Genomic DNA, 26,218 nt, shown 5'->3' with positions numbered 1-26,218 from the left:
TCTGGGCTAGGCTGCCAGAAGTTGTTTTCAGAAGGCCTGGTCTCTGGAGACCTTTTCCACCAGCTGCTGCCTTTGGTCCCCTGTGGCTCAGTCAAGGAGAATGGGGTTCTGGGATGTCCAGGGTGTTTGAAGTGGTGAGGTCTGCAAGGGTTGGGCATAAGGGGGAGAAGGAACCAATGGGAGGCTAAAGTTCTGAGTTCCTGGAGTAGGAACAAGATGATTCACTGGAAGGAGAAGGGGGTGGGCCGGGGTGAGGGCTAATCGTAGCCCCATTGCTGTTATTTCTTCTGCTCTCACTGCTGCCCCTTTTCCTGTCTATCTTTGTGCCACTGTCCTTTCTTTCCTGACTACTTCTCCTCTGGCTCCTGTTGCCTGTCCAGACCACAACTCGGCGGCCCAAGGTGAGAAAATGGCCTCTGTGCAAGCCATTGCAGAGTGTACACAAAGTTCAGGCATGTGCATGTATGTGGCATGTGTATGACCAAGCAGGAGTTTGTCACAGTGCATCCTGGGTTCTCTTTTCATGGGAGTGAGGGCACTGAAGGTAGTGACAGATCACTCCTGGGGAAAAGACTCTGGCTTTTGGGAGGATGTCTGAGCCAGTTGTTTGAATGCAGAAGAGAAATGAGAGTGGTTGTGGATAAGCAGGCTTTCTTGAAGAAGGGTGTTTGACTAGTTTTGATGGGGCAGGCATAGAAAGACAGGTGGAGAAGAACCTGGCCTCACAAATGTCAGGGGACAAGGAGGTAGGCGTGCTTGTCAGTACATGTGGTTTCTGAGTGTCAGAGCTTCCGAGCTCGGCACTCAGGTGAACACTGGGCAGGCCTGTCTGCTCTAAGGCCTGGGGCCTCGGCAGCTTCTCCGCCCAGCCCTGCACAGGCCTGGGGGTGGCGCCTGCTTAGAGCCTCTTCATCTTGGAGGAGGGAGGTGGCAGAAGGGTTGGCTGTGCTGGCCTTGTTTCAAGGGAGTGTCTGAGACACAACCTTCACCTTGGCCCTTGTACATGCAGGGTCCCCTAAAATAGACCAAACGAGGGAGAGTCAGCCTGATTCCCAAAGAGCAGGGAGGGCCCAGCCGGGGTATAGAGCCTGGCACCCACATTTAGCCAGTCTTCTTGGGGACTTGAAAGAGAACAAACCGCAGTCTATTCTTTCTCTGGAAATGACATCCAGGCCCTTTTTCTCTCTGGGGTGGGGGGCGTAGGCCCAGAGCACGATAGGATTGGGAGGACTTAGCTGCTAGGATGATCACAAGGGGTCACAGAAGGGAGTCCTGGGGAGTTAGGGATCCTGCTCTGAGGGGGCAGTGCCGGGGCTGGGAGGAATGTGGGGCCAGTGCCAAGGGAGGAGCCTTATAATCTTATGTCTTCCTCCATCCCTTCTCCCCCTCCCCTCCACCCCCTTCTCTCCTCCCTGTCCTTTGTCACTATCTCTGACTGTGTCATTTTCTTTCTTCCCTTCACTGTTCCTCTGTTCTCATTGTACTTGATACTCTCTGCCTTTTTCCTTTTCTGTCTCCTTCCCTCGCCATATTCTCATATTCTGTCTTTTTCTCTTTAACAACCTCTGTCCCCTACTCTTTCTCATCTGCCCCTACCCTCTGAATAGCCCACCCGTCCAGCTAGTAGTACTGGGGTGGCCGGAGCCAGTAGCTCCTTGGGCCCCTCCGGCTCGGCATCAGCAGGGGAGCTGAGTAGCAGTGAGCCCAGCACCCCGGCTCAGACTCCGCTGGCCGCACCTGTCATCCCCACGCCGGCCCTCACCTCTCCTGGAGCAGCCCCCCCACTTCCTTCTCCCTCCAAGGTAAGTACTGGGGTGGGGTGAAGATGAGCCAAGACAAAAAGAGGCCTGCGATCCTGGCAGTTCTTGGACATTTCCCGGGGCTGGGGAACATCCAGAACTTGGATTAGAAGGGCTGGGACAAGGCATTTGGGTACCCTGCCATCGACTAAGCTACGCTTTCTCTGTCCTTCTTCATACTTTCCCCGTATGTTTGGTCTCTTCTCAGATATTTATATGCCACTTGCTTTTGAGTCTGGGGCTGGAATGATGTTTGCACACATTCCTATCCTTTCTCCTCCAGCTTAGACGAATAAGCTCTAGTGGGGAGGAGGGGGACACTGTGCGCAGAACAAGGGGTCTCTTCGCAGGAGGAGGAGGGGCTGAAGGCCCAGGTACGCGACCTGGAGGAGAAACTGGAGACACTGCGGCTGAAACGGGCAGAAGACAAGGCAAAGCTGAAAGAGCTGGAGAAGCACAAGATCCAGCTGGAGCAGGTGCAGGAATGGAAGAGCAAAATGCAGGAGCAGCAGGCAGACCTGCAGCGGCGTCTCAAAGAGGCGAGGAAGGTGCGACTCGGGAGGAAGGGGGTGGCTGGGAGGCCTGGGGCCCGAAACAGCGAACTGGAAACTCAGCGGGAGCTGGAGCCTGGAACATTCTGTGAGATAGGGCACATGAGGCATTTCTGTACCTGTGCCTCCACCAACCTCTTCCCCCCAGGAAGCCAAGGAGGCGCTGGAAGCAAAGGAACGCTACATGGAGGAGATGGCCGACACCGCCGACGCCATCGAGATGGCCACTCTGGACAAGGAGATGGCCGAGGAGCGGGCCGAGTCCCTGCAGCAGGAGGTGGAGGCGCTGAAGGAGCGTGTGGATGAGCTCACCACTGACCTGGAGATTCTCAAGGCTGAGATTGAAGAGAAGGGTAAAGGGCCCGGAGCTGCGGGGGCTCGGATGGTGGGGTTGGAATCACGTCTGAAGGTGTCCATGGTTTTTCTCAGGCTCAGATGGGGCTGCATCCAGCTATCAGCTCAAGCAGCTCGAGGAGCAGAACGCCCGCCTGAAGGATGCCCTGGTGAGGTAGGTCCCCTCACCGCTGTGCAGGTGCGTGAGAGCGCCGTTGCCCAGTGTCTCTGACACGCACTCCCTCTTCTTTCTCCCCGATTCCCACAGGATGCGGGATCTTTCTTCCTCAGAGAAGCAGGAGCACGTAAAACTCCAGAAGCTCATGGAAAAGAAGAACCAAGAGCTGGAGGTTGTGAGGCAGCAGCGGGAGCGTCTGCAGGATGAGCTGAGCCAGGCAGAAAGCACCATCGATGAACTCAAGGAGCAGGTGTGGGGAGCCCAGCCTCTCGCTCAGAGTCCCCCTATAGGTCCCTCCAGACTCCTGTGGGGGCCTCCTCTCTCTAGGCACCTTCCAGCAGCCCGTCTCCCATTCCTTCCCTGGGACACAGGTGGATGCTGCTCTGGGTGCGGAGGAGATGGTGGAGATGCTGACAGACCGGAACCTGAACCTGGAGGAGAAAGTGCGGGAATTAAGAGAGACCGTGGGGGACTTGGTAAGAGGAGAGCAGAGCATGACTTCTGACCCCCATGAAGGGAATAGCCAAGAGAGGGATTGACACATGACCCCTGACCTTTGAGCAGGGTGTATGGTGAGTGGGCCCACCCTGCCTGCTACCCTGACCTTGCCTTTCCTTTGCCCCAACTCCCCCGTGGTCTCCCAGGAAGCAATAAATGAGATGAATGATGAGCTGCAGGAGAATGCACGTGAGACGGAACTGGAGCTGCGGGAGCAGCTGGACATGGCGGGCGCCCGGGTACGGGAGGCCCAGAAGCGTGTGGAGGCGGCCCAGGAGACAGTTGCAGACTACCAGCAAACCATAAAGAAATACCGCCAGCTGACCGCCCACCTGCAGGTGCCTGTTCACCCCTGCTCTCCACCCAGGATCACCCAGGCCTCCCTCATGACCCAGCTGTGCCTCACTGTCCATCTCTGCTCCCAGGATGTGAATCGGGAACTGACAAACCAGCAGGAAGCATCTGTGGAGCGGCAGCAGCAGCCACCCCCGGAGACTTTTGACTTCAAAATCAAGTTTGCTGAGACGAAGGCCCATGCCAAGGTCAGGAAAGCGAGTGGGCCAGAGAGGGGAGAGTGCTGGGAGCTCAGCATGAGCGCGGTGTGGACTGACCTGGTGTGGGGCTTCTGGAGGAGGGGAAGCAGGGGACCTGGGGGAACAAGGCGACACGGGTCTGGGACTCTCTCAGCCTGGCTGAGAGCCCGCCTTTCTGTCCACCTCGCAGGCAATTGAGATGGAACTGAGGCAGATGGAGGTGGCCCAGGCCAACCGGCACACATCCCTGCTGACAGCCTTCATGCCCGACAGCTTCCTTCGGCCAGGAGGCGACCATGACTGCGTCCTGGTGCTGCTGCTCATGCCTCGTCTCATTTGCAAGGTACGGCCACACGTTCGGCAGGAACCTGCTGAACTTGCTGCGAGGAAGCCGAGTGAAGCCGCAGTCAGCACCGCTACTCACACAGTGTACGATGTAGTGGAGGGATGTAGTCAGCAGAGTTGTAGATGGGGCCTGTTATGAAGGGGAGGCAGCTGCTTTGAGAGTGCACAGTTGGAGAGCTGATTTAGATGGAGGGATGTCTCTGAGGAATACCATTTGAGCTAAGACCCAGAAGATGACTAGGAGTGGAGGTTGCGGGGTGTAACGGACAGGGAGCATGCTAGTGGAAGGGTAGCAGGCAGCAGCTTGAAGCTTGCAGGAAAGAGCTTGGTCCCACTGGTTCCCAGTCCCTTCATCCCCACATCTCAAATCTTCCCAGCTCAGTAATCACCACGTCATTGCCCTTTCTCCTGGGAGACTTCCTGCCCAGCTAAGAGCTGTTTCTGTTTTATCTCCTTCTCCCACCCTTGCCATAGTTGGTCACCTGTGTTCTGTATTCCTGAGTCTGTTCTCCATCCCCTGCTCTGAGCCCAGGTCCCTGGCACTTCTTCCCACAGGCAGAGCTGATCCGGAAGCAGGCCCAGGAGAAGTTTGAACTAAGTGAGAACTGTTCAGAGCGGCCCGGGCTTCGAGGAGCTGTGGGGGAGCAGCTCAGCTTTGCCGCTGGGCTGGTGTACTCGCTGAGTCTGCTGCAAGCTACACTCCACCGCTATGAGCAGTAAGTGAGCCCTGACCCCCATTCAAGGCCGCAGGTTCCAGATTGGATGGAACTGGGATTGCCTGGCAGACCCTGGCCTCACGGGGCCCTTCTTTGGTCTCTAGTGCCCTCTCTCAGTGCAACGTGGATGTGTACAAGAAGGTGGGCAGCCTCTATCCTGAGATGAGTGCCCATGAGCGTTCCCTGGACTTCCTCATTGAGCTGCTGCACAAGGACCAGCTGGATGAGACTGTCAACGTGGAGCCTCTCACCAAGGCCATCAAGTACTACCAGGTTTGTGCGAGGATTACAGCTTGGTGCAGCAGGGAGGGGAGGGTTCTCATTCTGCGCTGCGGCCAGTGTAGCCCAGGTCGTGTGCCTAAGGCTCAGCTCACTGTAGCTGAACTTGCCTCAGGACGTAGCTCTTGGGGGTTTAGGTCCTCTGGTACCTCTGGAGCCCTGTGATGACTGGGAGTCAAACTATTTGGGAACAATTCCCCATCCTTCCAAGACCTGAAGGCTGTCTGTTTCTTGGTCCTCTCTCAGCATCTGTACAGCATCCACCTTGCCGAACAGCCTGAGGACAGTACCATGCAGCTGGCCGACCACATCAAGGTGAAGTGTCTGGGCTGGTGATTAAACCCCCTGTACAGATCAGAAATGGAGGCTTCAGGTCAAGAGGTCTGGCCCTCAGGGTTCACCTAAGACCGGAACAGCATCCCTAAGGCCAGATCAGGGAAGCCAGAGAACCTGCTTATGTATGGGGGTCAGCATAAAGTGGGGACTTCTTAGAGATGATGAGGGTTCCTAATGGGTGCTGACAGGCACGTGCTTCTGTCTTCACAGTTCACCCAGAGTGCCCTGGACTGCATGGGCGTGGAGGTGGGACGGCTGCGTGCCTTCTTGCAGGTAAAAGCACAGCTGGATCTCTTTGAGCTCCTCTGCCTTCCTAGTTCCCCCTCCTCACCGTCAGCTGACGTTGACTTTGTTCCCCATCCACTTCCTGTTCCCTGAGTAGGGCGGGCAGGAGGCCTCAGACATTGCCCTCCTGCTCCGGGACCTGGAAACCTCGTGCAGTGACATCCGCCAGTTTTGCAAGAAGATCCGAAGGCGAATGCCAGGGACAGATGCTCCTGGGATCCCAGCGGCTCTGGCCTTTGGACCACAGGTTTCGGGCAGCGACGGGGAAGGGAAGGAAGCTGAGTAGAACCAGGAGGGGCTCAGTATGTCAAAGTCGGGATCTGGTTGGGGCAAGAATGGTTTTGAGGTAGCTGGGAGCTGTGGTACTGGACCCGAGCGGCTCCTGACTCTGGCCTGTTGCACAGGTGTCCGACACACTCCTGGACTGCAGGAAACACTTGACATGGGTGGTGGCTGTGCTGCAGGAGGTGGCAGCTGCTGCCGCCCAGCTCATTGCCCCTCTGGCGGAGAACGAGGGACTGCCTGTGGCTGCCCTGGAGGAGCTGGCTTTCAAAGCAAGCGAGCAGGTGGGCCTGGATGGCTGGGCGGAAGGTGGTAGAGGAGTCAGGTGGCCAGAGTGAGGTTTTCACTGCTGCCCTTGGCCCCACAGATCTATGGGAGCCCCTCCAGCAGCCCCTATGAGTGTCTGCGCCAGTCATGCACCATCCTCATCAGCACCATGAACAAGCTGGCCACAGCCATGCAGGAGGGAGAGTACGATGCCGAACGGCCCCCCAGCAAGGTTGGGTCGGAGCTCCTCGGAGGGACTCGGGGGCCTGGAGGAGCGGAGCTGCTGCTGGTTGTGGGAGGCTGGAATCTGGAGAGCACCATCCTGCTTAGAAGGCAAGATGGGTTCTCTGAAGCACATTGGTGATGTCCTCTCCCTCACTCCCCCTCGGCCCTCAGCCTCCCCCTGTCGAGCTGCGGGCTGCAGCCCTTCGTGCAGAGATCACGGATGCCGAAGGCCTGGGCTTGAAGCTTGAAGACCGAGAGACAGTTATCAAGGAGCTGAAGAAGTCACTCAAGATCAAGGTGAGGGGAGGGGAGGCTCAGGATCTGGGGGCCAGGGAGTATTGGGCACATGGCAGCTGAGTGTGGGGATCAGGCTGAGATGGGTGATGGGTTGGGTCGAGGGCCGAAGAGGTGCCTGTGATCAGTGGGAGCTCCAGTGGGCTCTTAGGGAGCTTTGTGTCCGTGGTCTGCCCTGGGCCCCGGAGGGGGTGTGGAGGATGTAAAGCTACTAGGAGCTCTGCCCTGGCCCAGGGGGAGGAGCTGAGCGAGGCCAACGTGCGGCTGAGCCTCCTGGAGAAGAAGCTGGACAGCGCAGCCAAGGACGCTGACGAGCGCATCGAGAAGGTCCAGACGCGGCTGGAGGAGACCCAGGCCCTGCTGCGGAAGAAGGAGAAGTGAGCCCTTCCCTGGCCCTGCTTGCTTCAGCCCTCCCTCCCACGGCAGCTCCCTGCCTCCCAGCTATCCCTCCCACAGCGAGACTCCCCAGGTGAACAGTCACCGCTTTCCTCGCCCACTGCCATTATGTCACCAGCCGGGTGACCTGCCAGGGACCTCCCCCACGAAGGGACACCGCCCCAGCCCGATTCTCTGCCACAGAGACTTCGAGGAGACGATGGATGCACTCCAGGCCGACATCGACCAGCTAGAGGCAGAGAAGACAGAGCTGAAGCAGCGGCTGAACAGCCAGTCCAAGCGCACGATCGAGGGGCTCCGGGGGCCCCCTCCTTCGGGTATTGCCACCCTGGTCTCTGGCATTGCTGGTGGTGAGTGCAGTGGGACAGGCAGCACTGGCCCGCAGGAGATTGAAGGCCTTCCCTCCGGCTTGTGGCCTCAGTTTTACTTTTGTCCCTTCTTACCCCTGGATGTGCAGCCAGGAAGGTGTTTGCCCAGTTTCACGCTGGCAGCTTTCACCAAGATTTCACTCCCCCCGAAGACACGTGCAGAGTCCCTCTGACCAAGGTGGGGCATTCCCAAGTGGTCATTGCAGCTCAGAGTTACGGTGGCATCAGACTCTAGTAGCTGTCCCTCCTGGCTCTGCAGGCTGGCCTTTCTGACCAAGCCCCGTATCCTGAGGGCCACCAGCCTGCAGGAGGCTGGTGATGCTGTGGCTCCAGCAGGGCCATTTCCCCAGAGTCTTCGGTTTGGGCTCATTTCCCCAGAGTCCAGGTGGCTTCACCCTCTGGCGAGGCTGGCCCCTCATGGCTGACTTCTCTCAGTTTCACTGGGGCTTGTGTTCGGACCTTGGCCTGGTCTCGTAGTGTGGCCAGGGCTCCTTACCTTGAGTTTGTCTGGTTTGTCCCCAGTTTCCTGACCAAGGAAGTGGCCACCTCCATCTTAGTTCTCACCTGCCCTAGAGTTTGCTTATTGCTCTCTCTTCATTAGCCATCTCATCTCTGGAAGACATGCTCTAGAATTGAGCCCTGTTCTACCCTCCTGCTTCCCACACGTCTTGTCAGCTGCTCTCACCTAGGTCTTGTCCTCATCAAAGCCTCTTGCCACTGGCACCTCTTGATCTTGAGAGGTGACCAAGTACCTCCTTGACTGTAGACTTCCGTGGTGCAGATGGCTCCAGTTCCTTGGGGAGGGGGAGGGGTTTCAGAGCAGTGGGGAGCTGAGGAGCACAGGAATGTATCTGCATCCTCAACGTAAGCTTTGCAACTGGGAGCAGGAGGGGCACCGATATGTCAGGTCTCGGGAGTGTCCCCTCTGCCCTTCCTGGAGATGGAGTCGGAGGCAGAGACGCTGGAGCAGCCTTATGCCCCAGGTGCTTCCTCCACGCACAGCTCACTGCACTCTGGCTCACAGGTCACACCCTGCCTCACGGCCTCACTCCCCTTTCCTATCTTTCTTTCCCACACACTTGCTCTTCCCTCCGAGGTGGAGGGCAGAGAGAGTCTTGTCAGAGAAGACATGGTGGTCAGGAAAAAGGCTTTTCCTGCAGGTGTGTCCCCCTAACCCTCAAATCTCCTAATTCCTCTCTCTCTCCTCCTGCTGCCGTGGGCTTTCCCGAGCACAGAAGAACCACAGCGAGGTAGAGACCCGCCTGGTTGGGGTTGCCAGGGCTGGTGGGAATTGGGGTCTGGGGAGCAGCCAGTACTGGGGGTGGGAGGAGCTAAAGAAAGGGATGAGCAGGGATGGAGTCCACCTTCACCGCTCTCCACCTGAGACGGGTGGCATTTGTTGTGGCATTACAGGAGGCTCGCCTGGGCAGGCATCTGGGTCTATGCCAGGCCCGGGGCTGGTGAAGGACTCGCCGCTGCTGCTTCAGCAGATCTCTGCCATGAGGCTGCACATCTCCCAGCTTCAGCATGAGAACAGCATCCTCAAGGTGAGGGGGTCACGGGAGGACCGGGATGGAGGTGGCGCATACCTGTCCCATCGACGATGGATGTCAGGGCCTTCTGTCACTCCTTACCACCATCCCTCTTCCCCCCCACAGGGCGCCCAGATGAAGGCCTCCTTAGCAGCCCTGCCCCCTCTGCATGTGGCAAAGCTCTCCTTCCCACCCCGTGAGGGCTCTGGCAGTGAGCTGGCCCCTGGAGCGCTGTATCGTAAGACCAGCCAGCTGCTGGAGACGTTGAATCAGCTGAGCACGCACACCCACGTTGTAGACATCACTCGCACCAATCCAGGTATGGACCCGCCAACCCCCGGGACGAGGAACACACCCACCCTTGCCCCAGGGATGTAGCCCCTGGCCAGGCAGTGCCCACACTGCTCTTCGGTCTAGTGTTCAGTTTATGTGATCCATCACTGTTATGTGCGTGCTCCTTAAGAGGGTCCAGTACCTGCACTGCTGGCCTGGGCCATGGTGGGCCTCACCAGCCTTTTCTCCCGCAGCTGCCAAGAGCCCGTCGGCCCAGCTCCTGGAGCAAGTGGCTCAGCTCAAGTCCCTAAGCGACACCATCGAGAAGCTCAAGGTCAGCTCTGACCCGTCCTTCCTCCCCCTACAGAGTTTGCTCTGCAGCATTCCCTGGTGGAGCCTTAGCTCGTTCCTTTCCATAGGCATTCCCGGAGTCCCCGGGCCCAGCCCTGTGCGGTGGCACGTGGCAGGGAGGTGGAAGGGAAGGCAAGGTCCCTGCCTTGGATGCTCACTGTCTCGGTGCAAATAGAGGGCAGATTCTCATCAGCAAAGTGGGCTGAGCCGGGTCACGTTAGAGTTCAGGAGCAGCTCTGTCGGCCGAGATCTCCGCAGGTTGAAGGGTTGGGCCTTGGGGTTAGTCTCTACAACATCCCCAGGATGTTGGGGTGGGAATGGGACAGGCGAGAGCAGAAGGGATAGAAAGCCTGGGCCCCTGACCCTGGCATTAGTGTCCCTGTGACCTAATGGGCTACCTGTGAGGGTCCCCTAAACGAACCCGTTCCCCCTCTGCCGTCAGGATGAGGTCCTCAAGGAGACGGTGTCGCAGCGCCCCGGAGCCACAGTCCCCACGGCCTTTGCCACCTTCCCTTCCTCAGCCTTCCTCAGGGTAAGCGGGAGCATGGGGATGTGGAGGCTCAGGTGGGTCCTTCCCTCTCCCCCAGAAATTGAAGAGGCCTCTGGGGTCTCAGGTCCAGGTTTCCACCGGAGAGTTCTTGCACTGCTTCCAGCAGGCGCGCTGTTTTAGTAGTTGAACCACTCCTCTGCCTTTTGACGCTGGAAGGAGCTCTAAACTCCATTGTCAGACCGTGTGCCCCAGCTCTTATTTGGAAAATGTAATCACCATAGCCCAGGAGCCCCAAAACCTGTCCCCAGGGACACCTTGGTCTCCAGGCTCAGGGTCCCTGACAAGGGGGTCTCTCCTCACCTACTCCAGGCCAAGGAGGAGCAACAGGACGACACTGTCTACCTGGGCAAAGTGACCTTCTCGTGTGCGGCTGGCCTCGGACAGCGACACCGGCTGGTGCTGACCCAGGAGCAGCTGCACCAGCTGCACGGCCGCCTCATCTTTTAAGTGCTCCTTCCCCACAGGCCCCGCCCCGATGCACGGCCGCTCAGCCGGCCCAGGTAGAAGCGTGTGTGTAAGCTGTTCTGGCCCCAATTCAGCTTCACTCCATCTGCCAGTGCCCTGTCCTCCCGGTGACCTGGGTTCCCTGATTTCCGGCCCCGGGCCTCTGCCGGGTGCTCTCTCCGGAGGGGCATCAGGGCATGTGGGGGAGAGCCTGAGACCCCACCACCAAAGGCTGCATGAGGTCCCCCAACCGAGGACTTCACCCCTTGATTAAAGCAACGTCTGCTTCAATGCTTCCTGTGTGGTGTTGGCAGTGGGTCCTGGGCCATTCGGCTCCGAGCTGGAAGGAGAAGGGATGCTGTGCCATGTTTGGGCCCCCTCTGTGGTGGCCAGTGGAACGCTGTGTCAGTCAGCATCACACGCAGTATCTTTCTGTGAGCGGGAGAAAGCATAGACCCAGGCTCGGCACCTCTTCGTTTGTGGAGCTAGGAGGGCGCAGCCGTCAGCCCTGCTTCCTGGGCTTTCCCTGCTCCTCAGGCCGGTGGTGGAGCTGGGCTAACGATGTGGTCACTCCCCCGCCAGCGTTCGGAGGCCCTGGCCGTGTCTGCGCATGAGACCTGGGGTCCCTCTGAGGGAACGTTGGCCAAGTGAGGGAAGACCAAAGGAGCAGACTGGTGAGGAAAAAGTTGCAAAGTCCCTCTACAAATTAGTGTCTGGGGCGTTTCTTTAATGTACACATTTCTTTTTTTTTTTTTTTTTTTTTTTTTATATGTAATATTTTATTTTATTTTTTATTTTATTTTTATTTTTTTTAAATCAAACTTTATTGTTCATATTATTACAAAGGTTCCTCATTTCTTCCTCCCTCCACCAGGTTCCCACCCCACCCTCTGCCCCCTCCCCATCCCCCATTGTCCTCATCCATAGGTGCACAGTTTATGTTCAGTCTCTTCCTCCCTCCCTTTCCCCGATAGTAAATCCCTTTTCAGATAGTAAATCTGTTACTTAGCATTTTCTCATATCAATAATACCTCCACATGCCCAATGATACACTTCACACAAAAGACATTTTCAAATAGGTCAACCAGCCTCATCCAGGCCCCACCCAAGGCACTCACAGATCAACACCCCAGCGCTATACTAACTCAACACATCCAGATCTAAGCCTTCATCACTTGATTCAGCAGACCCTCAAGTTCCCGCAAAAGTTTCCAGCCATGTCAGAGGCAGCCGTGGGCAGGTACAGGCGAGGAGCAAGCTGTTTCGGGCCTGGCTGCTCCGGGCCTGGCCTCTGTTGCTCTGGTTCGTTCCACAACCAGCTGCTCCGGGTCTGGTCACTGCCGCTCCCGACCTAGTTGCTCTGGACTTGGCTGTTGCTGCTACAGGCCTGGCCGCACCCGACCCGGCTGCTCTGGGACCGGTTGCTCCGGTCCCGGCCGCTCCGGGCCTGGCCGCTCCCAGCCTGTCAGCCGCTGCTCCGGGCCTGGCTGCTCCCAGCCTGGCAGCCACTGCTCCTGGCCTGGCCGCACCAGACCCGGCTGCTCCGGGCCTGGCCGCTCCCAGCCTGGCAGCTGCTGCTCTGGGCCTGGCTGCTCCCAGCCTGGCAGCCGCTGCTCCTGGCCTGGCCGCACCAGACCCGGCTGCTCCGGGCCTGGCCGCTCCCAGCCTGGCAGCTGCTGCTCCGGGCCTGGCCGCTCCCAGCCTGGCAGCCGCTGCTCCGGGCCTGGCCGCACCAGACCCGGCTGCTCCGGGCCTGGCCGCTCCCAGCCTGGCAGCCGCTGCTCCGGGCCTGGCCGCACCAGACCCGGCTGCTCCGGGCCTGGCCGCTCCCAGCCTGGCAGCCGCTGCTCCTGGCCTGGCCGCACCAGACCCGGCTGCTCCGGGCCTGGCCGCTCCCAGCCTGGCAGCTGCTGCTCCGGGCCTGGCCGCACCAGACCCGGCTGCTCCGGGCCTGGCCGCTCCCAGCCTGGCAGTCGCTGCTCCGGGCCTGGCCGCACCAGACCCAGCTGCTCCGGGCCTGGCCGCTCCCAGCCTGGCAGCTGTTGCTCTGGGCCTGGCCGCTCCCAGCCTGGCAGCCGCTGCTCCGGGCCTGGCCACACCAGACCCGGCTGCTCCGGACCTGGCTGCTCCCAGCCTGGCAGCTGCTGCTCCGGGCCTGGCCGCTCCTAGCCTGGCAGCCGCTGCTCCAGGCCTGGCCACACCAGACCCAGCTGCTCCGGGCCTGGCCGCTCCCAGCCTGGATGCTCCGTGCTTGGCTACTGCTGTTCTGGGCCTGGCTGCTCCCAACCCGGCTGCTCTGGACCGGGCTTCTCCGGGCCCAGCCACTCCGTGTCTGGGTGTTCCTGGACTGGCCACCCTGGGCTTGGCCGCCTCTGCGTCAGGCCTGGCTGCCACTGCCCCAGGTCTGGCTGCTCCAGTGCTGGCCGTTGATGCTCTTGTTCTGGCTGCTGCTGCTCTGGGGCCTGGCCACTGCTGCTCCGGGCCCAGCTGCCACTGTCTTGTGCCTGGCCACTCTAGGCCTGGTCGCCGCTGTTCCAACATTCTGTCCCTTTTTTCTCCTTTTTTTTTTCTTTTTTTAAAAAAAAACAAAACGCATTTATGTTGCAATGTTGGCTGGTGCGTTGAGTTCTGACTTAGTCTTTGATTTTTCAAGATCTTCTTTGTATTCTTTCTTAAGTAATTTTACTATCATTTGCTCTCACTTGATTTCTTCACATTGAGAACTTCTTTGGTTTCTTCCTCCTTGTCCTGGGAGCTCAGCAGGTTGGCCTGTGGCACCCCTTTGTTCTCCGCGGGCTCCCGCGCTGCTCCAGCCTGTTGCCGGGGTCGGCGCCGCCCAGGAAGCAGCCCCCGTCCTTGGCTCCGTTGCCAGCGCTCAGCAGTCGAAGGCTCAGGGGCACCCCCCCCACTGGGGGCCCCGTCGCCCGGCTCCTTGCTGGCGCCCGGCTGGCCGGTGTCCGGCAGGGGCTCCTGCTCCTCGTGGCGTTCCTCCAGTCTGGAGCTTTCTTTCTCCCTCCCACTAGGGGAGTCCAGGATCAGAGTCAACAGACTGTCCTCTGCGCACAGTGTGCGCGACTCCGGGGGCTCGGCCTTTCGCCGCGCTCCCAGGACTCCACCTCACAGCTCTGTCTCCCCCTGCCCGAGCCTGGGTCCCCAGGGACTGGCCCAGACCTGGAGTTCGGGGTGGTCTGGACTGAGGCTCAGAGCTGCCGCCGGAGGCTTTGTTTCTTCCGGCTAGGGTAATCCAGCATCAGAGTCAACATTCAGTCCTCTGCGCGCCATGTGCGCGCGACTCCGGGGGCCCCGCATTTCGCCGTCCCCCGGGATTGTCTCCCCCTGCCGGAGCCTGGGTCCCCAGGGTCTGGCACATATCTTGGGGCTCAGCGCTGCCGGTTCGGGGGTTCAGCCCAGGCTGGGGGTTCTATTTCCTTCCTGCTAGGGAATGCCAGGCAGCACCCAGCCCTCTCCTCCTCTCCGGCTGCGACCTCTCCGCGCGCGCGTGCGTGCGAGCGCGCAGCATGTCTCCGTACCTTAGGCTTTTTTTCAGCTCCTCTGATTTTCCTTCTGGTTTTCTCCCTCCTTCCTATTGTAGAGTTTTCAGTCAGTCGACTACCTGTAGGTCTGGGCAATGTCCACTCTACATTTTAGTTGTATTCCCTTGAAATTGTTGTGAGCTGCTGCGGCTAGGTGTATACCCGAGCAGCCATCTTGGATCCCTAATGTACACATTTCTGAGCCCTGACCCAGACCTGCTGAAATCACATAGATTTAAGGCCCTTAGGCCAGGACCCCAGCATTTTAGAGCTTAGACCAGTTTAGTTCTCTTATTCTTCCCCAAGGCCTCCGAACCAGTTGGAGGAAGAACCCCATGGCACTTAGGAGCATCTCCAGCTAGGCCAGGCCTCTCCGCGTGCTTCCTCCAGGGCAGGAGGGAAGCCACAGGATGAGGAGTTGGAGCCCAGTGCCCATGGCGCTGGGCACGTGTCCAGTTGAGCACCATCTGGGGAGGGCAGACGCTCTCTGGTGTCTGATAGCTGTGTGGTACCTTAGCCTTTCTCACCTGGAGTTCCAAGAGAAAACGATCTGGTGACTTTCCTCAGGGCTCTCAAGGGTGCTTCGTAGCTAACACCATTCTAGATGCACAGGAGAGAATCTGCGCCACACGAGGGACACGGTGGGGTGTTAGGGCTTAATTCTCACAGAACTGATTGAGAAGGGCTGCTGTGTCTCCACACCGGAGTCTGCACCTCACCTCTCCTAACCAGGCTTCTGGAAGCAAGGACAGGGCAGCCACTGCCCTTCCTTTGGGATTGGATTGTGTTCCTGTCCTCTGCCCAGCTGCTGGCCTGCCCTCTGTTGGCGGTTAAGGCACTGAGGGCAGCTCCCGGAGGCTGGTTGAGAAGAGGACAGGGCTTGTTCCTTCTTTTGCCTCGGGCTCACCGCTGCTCTCTCAAATGCCAGACTCACTCACCCGGTTGCCTCAACATCAGCATATCTAAGCCAGAAATCATCTTCCATGTCCTGGGTGCGAAGAGTCACAAACCTGGATTTCTGACGCCTTCTTTGCTCTCTCTAGCTAATTTAGTTACTCAGTCCTGTTTAGTATTTCCTTCATTACTATCTCTCAAATCTGCTCCCTTCTTTCCAACCCTCCGCTGCTAACTTTGTGTACAATTTCTTGCTCTGTGTTCTTCAGCAGTCTGTCAGCTGGTCACTGCCTCCCTTGTCTCCTCTCAACCAGTTCTCGTTGGTGCCAGAGGCACCTCTCAGAGTGCAGACCGGGCCATGCCACTCCCTGCTTTAAAGCCCCAAATGGTTCTTCCAACTAGAATTGGAAATGGAAATTCACTAGAGTGGCACATCCCTGATTTGGGTCTCGTCCAGCCTCTCATACAACATATGCTTTAGTTGTATACATCTTAACTTTCATTTTCAATGGGTCAGCACTTCGAATATATCCTATATTATCCTGAGAATACAAACAATACAACATGGAGAAGACAGAGAACAGTGTCCCAGGACTTGGTCACTGGTGAGAATAGTAACATTCATCTATTCCTTTAAATACAATAGCAATCCTTATTTTAAGCTAAGTGCAACAATAATTGAATACAATATAGCTAAATACATACAATTTGTATTTCCTGTACTACAGGGAGTCGGATGAGTGGTTTTCCATAGCCATATTTGGTTTCAGGGCCTTTGGACATCTCAGATACCTGTTTTGCTCACTTGAAATGATTCTGCAAAAGGATATTAAAGGCATTGTCCTGCTGTATGAAGGGAATGCCAATGAAAGCACTATGTCCAGTGTCCATCCGGGAACCAGAAGCTAGAATCTGTCACTGTCTCCTCAACAGTGCTAGGGCATTCTTCTACTGGTGCCTGAGCAAAGAGCTCACGTGATATTGATTTTTTACAGAGAGGAAGGAAGAGGGATAGAAAGTCAGAAACATCGATGATATCAGCTGCCTCTTGCACACGTGATATTTTATACTCATGTTGACACAGGCACTCTTCCCATTTAAAGTGACTTCCCATGACCAGTCTAAGCAGTTTGGGCCAAATCCTAGACTCTATCTGCTGCCGAAGGCCACGGCAGAATAGAAAATGTGGGCATACAGCTCCACATGCAAAACTAGCTGTACTCTGGGAGCGACTAATTCCTATCCCAGTGGGGTTAGTCAAGGTCACCATCTGGGTGGGGTAAACTATTGGGGTGGCTGTAGGTGAAATTCTGGGTGAGGTAGGGGTTGGGCTATCGATGTGTTGGCATACAGGTATTTCTAGGTTTTTATTTCCTAACAATGAAGAAAAAAAAAAACTTTTGAAAATGTCAGAACAGTTGGAATGATGGGCCTATGGTTAGATAGTAACTTAGCTGATTTAACATGCTTTGAAAACTATATGATGACTAATGGTCCAATATTCCTTGCCTTTCTTTTTTTAAAATATATTTTATTGATTTTTTTACAGAGAGCAAGGGAGAGGGATAGAGAATGAGAAACATTAATGAGAGAGAAACATTGATCAGCTGCCTCCTCACACCCCCTCACTGGGGATGTGCCCACAACTAATGTACATGCCCTTGACTGGAATCAAACCCGGGACCCTTCAGTCCGAAGACCGATGCTCTATCCACTGAACCAAATCAGGGCTGTTCCTTGCCTTTCTCAGGGAAGTGAAGAGACGAGTTTTCACTCTAAGTGCTTAGGCCATCAGATTGTGACACTTCCCATATGACAAGGGAGCTTAGGTGTGGCAGCTCCTCCTCTGGAGCTCTAGGTCTCCTGAGTGCTTGGCAGCCAAGGGCACCCCCTGGTTTAGAAAGACCCTTGGCGGGCCCTCCGGCGGCGGCACTAATGGCTTGTCCAGTTTTCGTAAAAAGTGAAAGCCATGCTGAAACCGGTGTGGCTCAGTGGATAGAGCGTCAGTCTGTGAACTGAAGGGTCCCAGGTTCGATTCCAGTCAAGGGCATGTACATTGGTTGGTGGTGGTGGTGGGGGGTGTGTGTGCAGGAGGCAGCTGATCCATGTTTCTCTCATCGATGTTTCTGGCTATCTATCCCTCTCCCTTCCTCTCTGTAAAAAGTCAATAAAATATATTTTTTTAAAAATGTGAAAGCCAGGCCGTTTTGCAAGAAGTGACACTTCTGTCTTTAGTGCGAAAGGTCAGGCCAGGGCTGGTCATCCTGGCAGGCAACCAGGACCTCAAACAATTGAGCAAGGACCGAAGGTAGGACTGGACCTCATGTACTCAAGGAGTAAAAACAACTTGCTTACCCAGTTGTGAAATCGAACTTTGTTTTCCAAAGCCCCAGGGAACAAAATCCAATATACATTACTTAAAACCCGTCTTGATACTCGTTTGTAAAAAATGAAGAGGCCAAAGGTCGCCGCGGGGAAACTGGGATGAGCTGGTCACGTAGTCTGGCGTCTTTGGTTCCATGGATCATTGAGAGGAACTAGGTTGTGGGGTGACTGGTATGTCAGCCACAGGGCTGCTGTTCGTGGCCCTGGGCCCCAGGGCGTGGTTGCTTCACCGAGGGAGAACTTGGCCTTACCTAGGGAGAGAGTGAGGACTTTAAACCAGAAGATACATTTCCTACCTGAAAGGGAAAGCAAACCACAAGATATGGGCCTGAAGGCACTTAGAATCCACAGAAGGGCCTGAGGAAGAAAGAGGCAGAGTTCATTTTTTAATGGAGCTTCCAACTCCTGCTCTCTCTCCAATGTCTAGGAGCCCACGGGCAAGTAGTATTCTCTGAGTCTTATATCTACAAGGTTGGGGATGAAATTCTCTTTTCATAGGACAGCTGAGAGAGTTAGATGAGGGAAGGCGTGTGTAGTACCAGGCCCAAACCTGGCACTTGGATTTGCCTCACTGCTGGAGATTTCCCAGAATGCTCCTCTTCACCTCTCCCACCTACTTCCCCCTCACTGTCTCTTCCTTTGTTCCTCTCTCCAAACGTCCTGTTGCCCACTTCTTCCTCCTCCTCAGATCTTTTCGAAAAAAGAAAAGGAGGGAGGATCCAAGATGGCTGCACAGGTAAACACCTAACCGCAGCCACACACAACAATTTCAATAAAATACAACTAAAATATAAAATGGACATTGCCCAGAGCTACAGGAAGTCATCAGATCTTTCCTACTTGCTGAAGAGGAATTAATAAAAACGAGGCCAAAATCAGCATAAAATTTAGAAAAACCATTCGTAATGTTTTTTTCTTTCAGGGTTTGATTTGTTCAAATGACTTATTGTCCTTGTCTGTATCATTCTCTGAAGAATCAGGATTTGGGGTTGGAAGAGCTAGAGTGGAGGTGGGATTTGGGAGGTTCTGGCCCATGGGGAAAGGAGGCAAACAGTCTGACATTTTTCTTGAGAATTGTCTATTTTAGAGGAGCCCATTCTACCCAGGGAACTGCCTTCGCTGGCTCCATGGTGACTGGATAAGTGAATGGGGCACGTAATAAACCTCCCTAGGACATGCTGATTAGATAAACCAATGAGAATCATGGAAAACACTGACAGTAGATTAAAAAGCATAAGACCAATGTTACTTTTCCAGTGTCTATGAATAGACAAAGACCTTTTGGTTCTAAAATGGTTGGTGAGGCAAGAGAGGAGGGGCTATGCTAATTGCAGAGGTAGGCAAAAGGAGAGGCGGGTGGATCCCAACCGCAAGACCTACCCAGGAGCTGCGGGCCACTGCAGGGGTGAGTACAGTGGATTTTAATGATTGAGTTAACAGATTTGTAGGTGCTGGTTTGGGATGTGAATGAATGAACTCAACAGTATGGAGAGTATCCCCCAGCCCACTGAGGGTCAGGTCAGAATTTGATCCCTTTTTAAAAAAAATATAAATACATTATATTGATTTTATACAGAGAGGAAGGGAGAGGGATAGAGAGTTAGAAACATCGATGAGAGAAAAACATCGATCAGCTGCCTCCTGCAACCAAGGTATATGCTCCTGACCGGAACTGAACCTGGGACCCTGCAGCCTGCAGGCCAACGCTCTATCCATTGAGCCAAACCGATTAGGGCTTGATCACTTTGCCAAAGGCCTGTGCTCATCGATTTAGAAAGATAAGGGACAATCTGTTTAAGTGAATCTGTAGCTATTCCTACACAGTAAAGGACAAGTAGGACAGTGGCCAGGTTGTCTGGAGCAGTGTCGCTTTCTATGCTCTTCTGTCCCCACCTTCGGAGAGGGGAGCATGTCCCTGCCTGGGCAATGTCAGGCCTGCAAGTGGGAGGCTGAGATCTATGCCTGGTTACATTCTCCGCACGGAGATCGGACTACCTCTCTTCAATCTAGGCTTCTCACAGTGGTTGGTCCTGTGCCTACTTCACCCTTCTTCCAATTCAATCAGGTCATTTAGGGCATCATCCTGGGAGCTCCTAAGAGCCCAGGAGGCACGGACTTGTGTAAAAATCCCCACTTCAGCCAAGCTGGTGTCCTTTCACTGCTTGTTGGGCTCTTTAGGGGATGAGAGGAGAGGGATGCCTGAGAAGCCCGGAACCAGTCCACATCTGTCTCCCGGGATGTCACAGGCTGCGCAGTTCTTGCATGTCAGGAACCTGGAGATCGGTTAGCTTTCCAAGAAAAGGGTCATCCAGCCCTTCATGGAATTCTGGCTTAGGAACACAGAGCCCTCTGTCCCCAAGGCGGGGGGTTTCACCCCCCCCCCCCTAAGCAGGCGCTGGGGCACTTGGAACTGAGCCTTGAGCTCATGATCTGGGGGATGTTCGCAGGAGTACCCGGATGACCCACCAGCTATGCTTCTCCTCCCCTTTCCCCAGCTAAGGAGAGCCCTGTAGGCGCTCTAAGTGGCTGTGGCTTGACTGAGTGCCTGCTCACTCTCCTTGCAGTCAAGTGCCTCTTCCCAGAGAGGCAGGAATGGAGCACTTAGACCTAGCAATGGAGGCACTCAAACACCTTTTTCCCTTCCCTGCTCCTAGACCAGGGATGGTGGCCATGGCAACAAAGGAGATACATCAGCATGAGTGATGTTGGCACAGGAAATGGGTGAGACAGTATGTTCTCCAATGTTACCAATCCCCAAACCAGAATCAACTGGCCCTGGCTTTCCTCTTCTTAAATGTAGAAAAGTTTGCTTTTTGAGCTTCTTGAGATCTCTGTCCCTATCTGAAGAACGGGGCTCTGTGTTTCTGCTAGTGTATTATCTCAGAAGTACATCATTTGGGATGGTTGTGTATAACCCTGAGGACAGGAGCCCTTCAAGATTCCTTTACTCAAGGCTTAGCTGGTTTGACTCAGTGGAAAGAGTCTCAGCCTGTGGACCAAAGGGTCCCTGGTTCAATTCTGGTCAAGGGCACATATGTCATCTGTAAATGAGTGCTTACACTCGCCACGCACTATTCTAATGTTTTATGTATATTAGCCCATTTTATCCTGACCATAAACCTATGAGATACATAGTAAAAGCTCAATAAATTCTAGGCTGATATTTTAATCATGATTTTTGGTCATTTGCATCACAAATGTCATTGGAATTGCATTTAAAATGTATAAAAATTTTCTGAATATTTAATATATTTGCCCTATTCAGTTTTCCCATCCAGAAATATGATACCTTATTTTATGTTTCTTAGCAAAATTTTATCATATATCCTCATATAAGACACTAGGGGCCCAGTGCATGAATTCATGCACCTTGAAAGGAACTGTGGGCTGTGGTGGGCACAGGGGCGGGTCTCAGCCCATCCTCCATGCCCCTGCCCCCCATTCCCTGTTTACTAGCAGCCCTGCTCCCAACACTGTTGCTCCCTCCACCACCACTCCCACCACTGATGGCGCCAGCAGTGGGGGCAGGAGGGGCTGGCACCATCAGTGTGTGGGAGCTGCGGCTGCTGCCCTGATCACCTCTCAGGAGCAGGGGGAAGCAGAGAAGCCCTTAAGGGTGATAGGGGCCAGCAGCCGCCACTTGCACCCACTGATGGTGCTGAGCGATTGGTGCTGGGTGCCAGCAGCAATTGCAATTGGCAGCTCTGGCGCCGGCTGCAAGTGCGAGTGGAGCCAGTGCTGGTAGCAGGTGTGAGTGCAAGATGAGACCGCAGTGCATGGAACAAAGAATTTTCAGTAACCACCAGAGGCTCGCCCTAATGACAGCGACTGGCCCCTGCCTTGGTCTGGCGCCCCAGCTCACCTGCTCCACTATCCCGCTGCGGCCAATGCCCACCATGTTCTATGTTCTGCTGCCTGCTGTTAACACCTGCCATGTTCCATGCGTGCCCCCTGGTGGTCAGCGCACATCATAGCAACTGGTTGTTTGTTTCTGCTGTTCGGTCTATTTGCATATTAGGGTTTTATATATGTAGACATGCATTTCTAGATAAGTTCATTTATATATGTTTTAGGAGTTTTGTTACTATTGAAAAGAAAATATTTTCCACATTGTCTTTTTTTAATTAAAAAAGTTTTTCAATTATAATTGACCTACAATATTACATTAGTTTTAGGAATACAGTATAGTGATTAGATATTTATATAACTTACAAAGTTATCGCCCCAATAAGTCAGTACTCACCTGATGCCATACAGTTATTACAATATTATTGACTGTATTCCCTACCTATCCCCATGACTATTTTTATAGCTTTCCCCTCTATTATATCTTTTAATCAGTGTTGGTGTTTCCAGGTTGTCATGAATGAATCCCACCTCTGCTCCCCCCAGAGGGCCCACAGCCCTCTCATTTTAGGTTGACAATGTGAAGATCGCATACCCTCTGGTAGAAAATGAGCCTCGGGTGGCCAGAGAGCTGCCCCATGGCCTGGGAAGTATAGCCTGGGGTGGGGAGGTGTGGGCTAGCGCTGAGTCTCTCCTGGGGCCTGTCTGAGGGATGAGTTCCCAGGTACCTGCAGTTCCTCTGTGACCTCAATTATTCCAAACACGTCTGCCAAACAATGGCTCCAGTGGCAGCCTTCTTAAGGGCCAGCCCGCTTAGATAAAGGGTCTTCTATCCAGTAGTAAAGCCTCATTCTTCTCTGGGAAATACAGCATCTGTAGAGTCCCTAACAGTCCACCTTTGCCAGATTCCACCCCAGGCCTCCAGAGGGCAGCAGAGAGCAGGCGCAGAGGAAGGAAAGGTGCCTGGTTCTGGACCTGCAGGGGGATCTTGGTTCCCTGAGAAGCAACAATGACTGCTCCACTCCTGCAAACTGCCAGGAATACCTCTCCCACCTCCTCACGATAGACATGCCGTGAGCTTCCTGGGAGTGTCATAATTATAATAATATTGCTAGTTAACACTAATCATTTCCTGTAGGCCAGACATTAACCTAAGATTATCCTATCTAATAAAAAAGTAATATGCAAATTAACCATCACTCTGCTACACCCACCAGCCATGCCCACCAGCCAATCATAGCAAGCATGCAAATTAACCCCAACCAAGATGGCTGTGGCCCCAGAGAGTAGGAGGGAGGCTTGGGTTTCCCTGGCAATGGAGGAAGCCAAGCTTTCCACACTCCCTGGCGGGCCCAGGCCTCCACTCAAGGCTACAAACTTTCAATTATAGAAGGTAAATAAATTCCAACAGAAATGGCAGCAGTCATGGAACTGGAAAAGCAGGAGGCTAGAGTTGCCCCGGGCAATGGAGGAAGCCAAGCTTCTGTAGCCCTGGCTGGTTCAGATCTCCACTCCAGGTTACAAAGTTTCAATTATAGAAGGTAAATAAATTCCAGATACCAGGGCTTCTGCTTGGATCACCCAGAGGAGGGAGTAGGTGGTGGTGGCTGGCTTGCAAACTACCACAGGCCCCTTGCCCAGGCCTCCCCATGCCCCGGGGGAACCCCTACCCTGATCCAGGACATCCTTCAAGGCAAACCAGCTAGCCCCCACCCATGAACCAGGCCTCTATCCTATCTAATCCAATCTAATAAAAGAGTAATATGTAGATTGACCATCACTCCAGCACACAAGATAGCTGCCCCCATGTGGACACAAGATAGCCAGCAGGAGAGGGCAGTTGGGAGGAACCAGGCCTGCAAGGGAGGGCAGTTGGGGTTGATCAACCCTGCAAGGGAGGGCAGTTAGGGGTGACCAGGCCGGCAGAGGAGGGAAATTGGGAGCAAACATGCTGGCAGGAGAGCAGTTAGACATTAATCAGGCTGGCATGGGAGTGGTTAGGGGTGATCAGGCTGGCAGGCAGAAGTGGTTAGGGGCAATCAGGAAGGCCGGCAGGCGAGCAGTTGGTAGCCAGCAGTCCTGGATTGTGAGAGTGATGGGCAGTCGGACCTAAATGGGCAGTCAGACATCCCTCAAGGTGTCCCAGATTGGAAATCGTGCAGGCTGGGCTGAAGTACCCACCTCCGCCTATCCACCCCCCCACCACCCGACCTGTGCACATTTTATGCACCTGGCCTCTAGTCCAGTGTTTCTCAACCTTCTCTCATGATGAGAATCACCTGGTGGAGTTGTTAAACCACAGATTCCTGAATCCCAACTAAGAAGTGCTAAACTAGAATTTTTGGGAACATATAGGTAAAATTGTATACTTAACTAGTGCTCTAAGACAGATTTTATATACAGAGCACTAAGTTAGGTATGCAATTTTACCTATATGTTCCCAAAAATTCTAGTTTAGCACTTCTTAGTTGGGATTCAGGAATCTGTGTTTTAACAACTCCACCAGGTGATTCTCATCATGAGAGAAGGTTGGGAAACACTGCTAGTCTTACCTAGTAATAGACAAACATGTAAATTGACTGTACCTTTGCTATGCCCATAGCCAATCAGAGTGAGTGTTCAAATTAACCTAACAAAGATGGTGGTTAATTTGCATATGTGCCTGGGTCCTGGGACCATCCTCGGCACCAGGTCACTCCCAGCTGGCCAATGGAGGAGCGGGGGTGGAGGGGCTGCCCAAGCCTAAAGCCTCGGGCCAAGGCTTTGGGCTTGGGCAGGGGCTCAGCTGGAGATCGAAGGGGCAGAGACCAAGCCTGCAATTGGAGGGAAGGTGAAAAAAAATCAATGGAAACATATTCTCAGGTGAGGATAAAAAGAAAAAGAAAGAAATGTCATAGCCTATGAAAAACTCATCTTGAAAATGCCTAAAGAAAGTTGTCATTTTTTCATGGTGAAGGGACAGGAGTCCATGTTGATCAAAATATCTTGGCAGCTGCAGTGACTGGCAGTGGCTGCAGCAGCAGGGTGATGGGGCTGGTGCCTTCCCCTGATCAGCCCGGTCACCTCCCGCAAAGGGAGGCCCAACTGAGGCTTAGGACATCCTTTGAGGGCTCCCAGTCTGTGAGAGGGGGCAGGCTGGGCTGAGGGACCCTTCCCCTGTGCACAAACTTTGTGCACTGGGCCCCTAGTGTATATATAGTTCTCATAACAACTCAAGGTAGAAACTCAGTGGTAGAAATTGAAGAGAGAGACGGGGGGCGGGGGGGGGAACTTATCCAAGATCCCATAATTAATAGAGCCAGTATTTGTGTTTGGTTCCCCCCACCTCTCACCCAAGGATATTTTTCCATTGATTTTCAGGGAAAGTGGAAGAAAGAGGAAAAGACAGAGAGAAACATTGATTAGCCCTGACCGGGACCAGGGGAGGAGCCTGCAACCAAGTACATGACCTTGACTGGAATCGAACCCGGGACCCTTTGGTCTGCAGGCCCACACTCTATCCACTAAAATCAGCTAGGGCTAGAGCCAGTATTTGAACACAACCATTTATGAACCTCTATCCAGGTACCAGGAATACATCAGTGAACAGGACAAAGTCCCTGCAATGTTAGAGGAACAGACAATAAATGAGTAAACAAATAAATACATAATATGGTTTTGAGCAGAAATGCCATCTAGACAAAAGCAGAGTTAAGCACTAGGGAGGGGCATTTTGAAGGTTGGTCAGGGAGGGCCTCTTTGCGTAGATGGCATTTGACCAGAGAGCTGAATACATACCCACGGTTGGGGAGACAGTACGTGCAAAGGTCCTGAGGTGGGAATGAGCTTGAGGTGTGAGAGGAGCAGCAGGATGTGCAGTTTGGCTGGTGCAGAGTGAGCTGAGGTCTGAGCTGTTGCTGGCTGGTCCCAGGTCACAGCAGTGATGGGGGGGAGGGGTAGATGAAATGGGGCAGGGAGAGGCCCTGTCCACCTCTTTGGCCTCCTCAGCTTCCCTATAATATATCTAATCTTTTTTTTTTTTCCCCTCCTTTGCGGTTTTGACACCATCACAGTATGTTCCCAACTCAACCCTGGATGCAGTTCAAAAGCCGCTAAAGTCGACAAGAATCTGGGACAGCCAGTCTTGTAGCACCCGCCAAAGCTTGGCGCAAACAATCCGAGAGCCAAAAATTACACACACGTACTGAAGTAGTCTTACCCAGCTCACAGGGACTTTCTTGTGGGTAAATTCTTGATAAGCCTGCTGGGGCCCTCAGTGAACTCATATGGCCACCAACACCCGGGCCTGAACCACAGGCCTCCCCCGTTCTCTCTTCATGGAGCCTTGCCCCACCACATGCCAGGGCCCCAGGTCAATCCTGCCTGAACCCTGCCATGTGTTAAGCATAGGTGGGTTTCTGATGGCATTTGGCCAGGAGATGGAAGGAAACCTGTCGCTGTGAGCAGCCACCCCTGTCAGCCAGATCTCTAAAGGAAATGGAGGCACAGAGGCCAAAAGCTGCAGATTACCAAGGCTCTTTAACACACACACACACACACACACACGCACACACACACACACACACACACACACACACAGACACATATGTGTGTGTGTGTGTGTGTGTGTGTATATATATATATACATATATATATATATATATATATATATATATATATAAATTGATTTTTTACAGAGAGGAAGGGAGAGGAATAGAGACTTAGAAACATGGATGAGAGAGAAAC

The 26,218-nt window shown here is 54.2% G+C and overlaps 1 protein-coding gene across 14 annotated transcripts in view; it reads left to right on the top strand.

The window, feature by feature from the left end:
• DCTN1 (dynactin subunit 1) overlaps positions 1–11,126 on the top strand; it is a 29,533-nt gene extending 18,407 nt beyond the window's left edge. For 3 of the 14 annotated variants that reach the window (XM_084901335.1, XM_084901322.1, XM_084901329.1), the window contains 26 exons: positions 381–401; positions 1,608–1,802; positions 2,150–2,347; positions 2,499–2,703; positions 2,780–2,858; positions 2,952–3,111; positions 3,233–3,337; positions 3,506–3,697; positions 3,785–3,901; positions 4,083–4,235; positions 4,793–4,953; positions 5,058–5,226; positions 5,479–5,547; positions 5,779–5,841; positions 5,951–6,100; positions 6,258–6,419; positions 6,503–6,634; positions 6,799–6,924; positions 7,156–7,298; positions 7,501–7,667; positions 8,921–8,935; positions 9,099–9,232; positions 9,344–9,536; positions 9,745–9,824; positions 10,284–10,373; positions 10,701–11,126. In XM_084901335.1, coding sequence (XP_084757461.1) covers positions 381–401; positions 1,608–1,802; positions 2,150–2,347; positions 2,499–2,703; positions 2,780–2,858; positions 2,952–3,111; positions 3,233–3,337; positions 3,506–3,697; positions 3,785–3,901; positions 4,083–4,235; positions 4,793–4,953; positions 5,058–5,226; positions 5,479–5,547; positions 5,779–5,841; positions 5,951–6,100; positions 6,258–6,419; positions 6,503–6,634; positions 6,799–6,924; positions 7,156–7,298; positions 7,501–7,667; positions 8,921–8,935; positions 9,099–9,232; positions 9,344–9,536; positions 9,745–9,824; positions 10,284–10,373; positions 10,701–10,838 — 3,417 coding nt within the window. In that variant the 3' untranslated portion in view covers positions 10,839–11,126. The remainder of the gene's footprint in view (positions 1–380; positions 402–1,607; positions 1,803–2,149; positions 2,348–2,498; positions 2,704–2,779; positions 2,859–2,951; positions 3,112–3,232; positions 3,338–3,505; positions 3,698–3,784; positions 3,902–4,082; positions 4,236–4,792; positions 4,954–5,057; positions 5,227–5,478; positions 5,548–5,778; positions 5,842–5,950; positions 6,101–6,257; positions 6,420–6,502; positions 6,635–6,798; positions 6,925–7,155; positions 7,299–7,500; positions 7,668–8,920; positions 8,936–9,098; positions 9,233–9,343; positions 9,537–9,744; positions 9,825–10,283; positions 10,374–10,700) is intronic. The other 11 variants (XM_084901326.1, XM_084901330.1, XM_084901334.1 and 8 more) reach the window with 5 other exon arrangements.
• Positions 11,127–26,218: the final 15,092 nt, after the last annotated feature.

This window comes from Pipistrellus hanaki (assembly GCF_964339955.1).
Source record: "Pipistrellus hanaki genome assembly, chromosome: 12".
NCBI classification, from domain to species: Eukaryota; Metazoa; Chordata; class Mammalia; order Chiroptera; family Vespertilionidae; genus Pipistrellus; species Pipistrellus hanaki.
The sequence above is the reverse complement of the archived record's forward strand: the minus strand, read 5'-3'. Positions and strand labels throughout refer to the sequence as shown.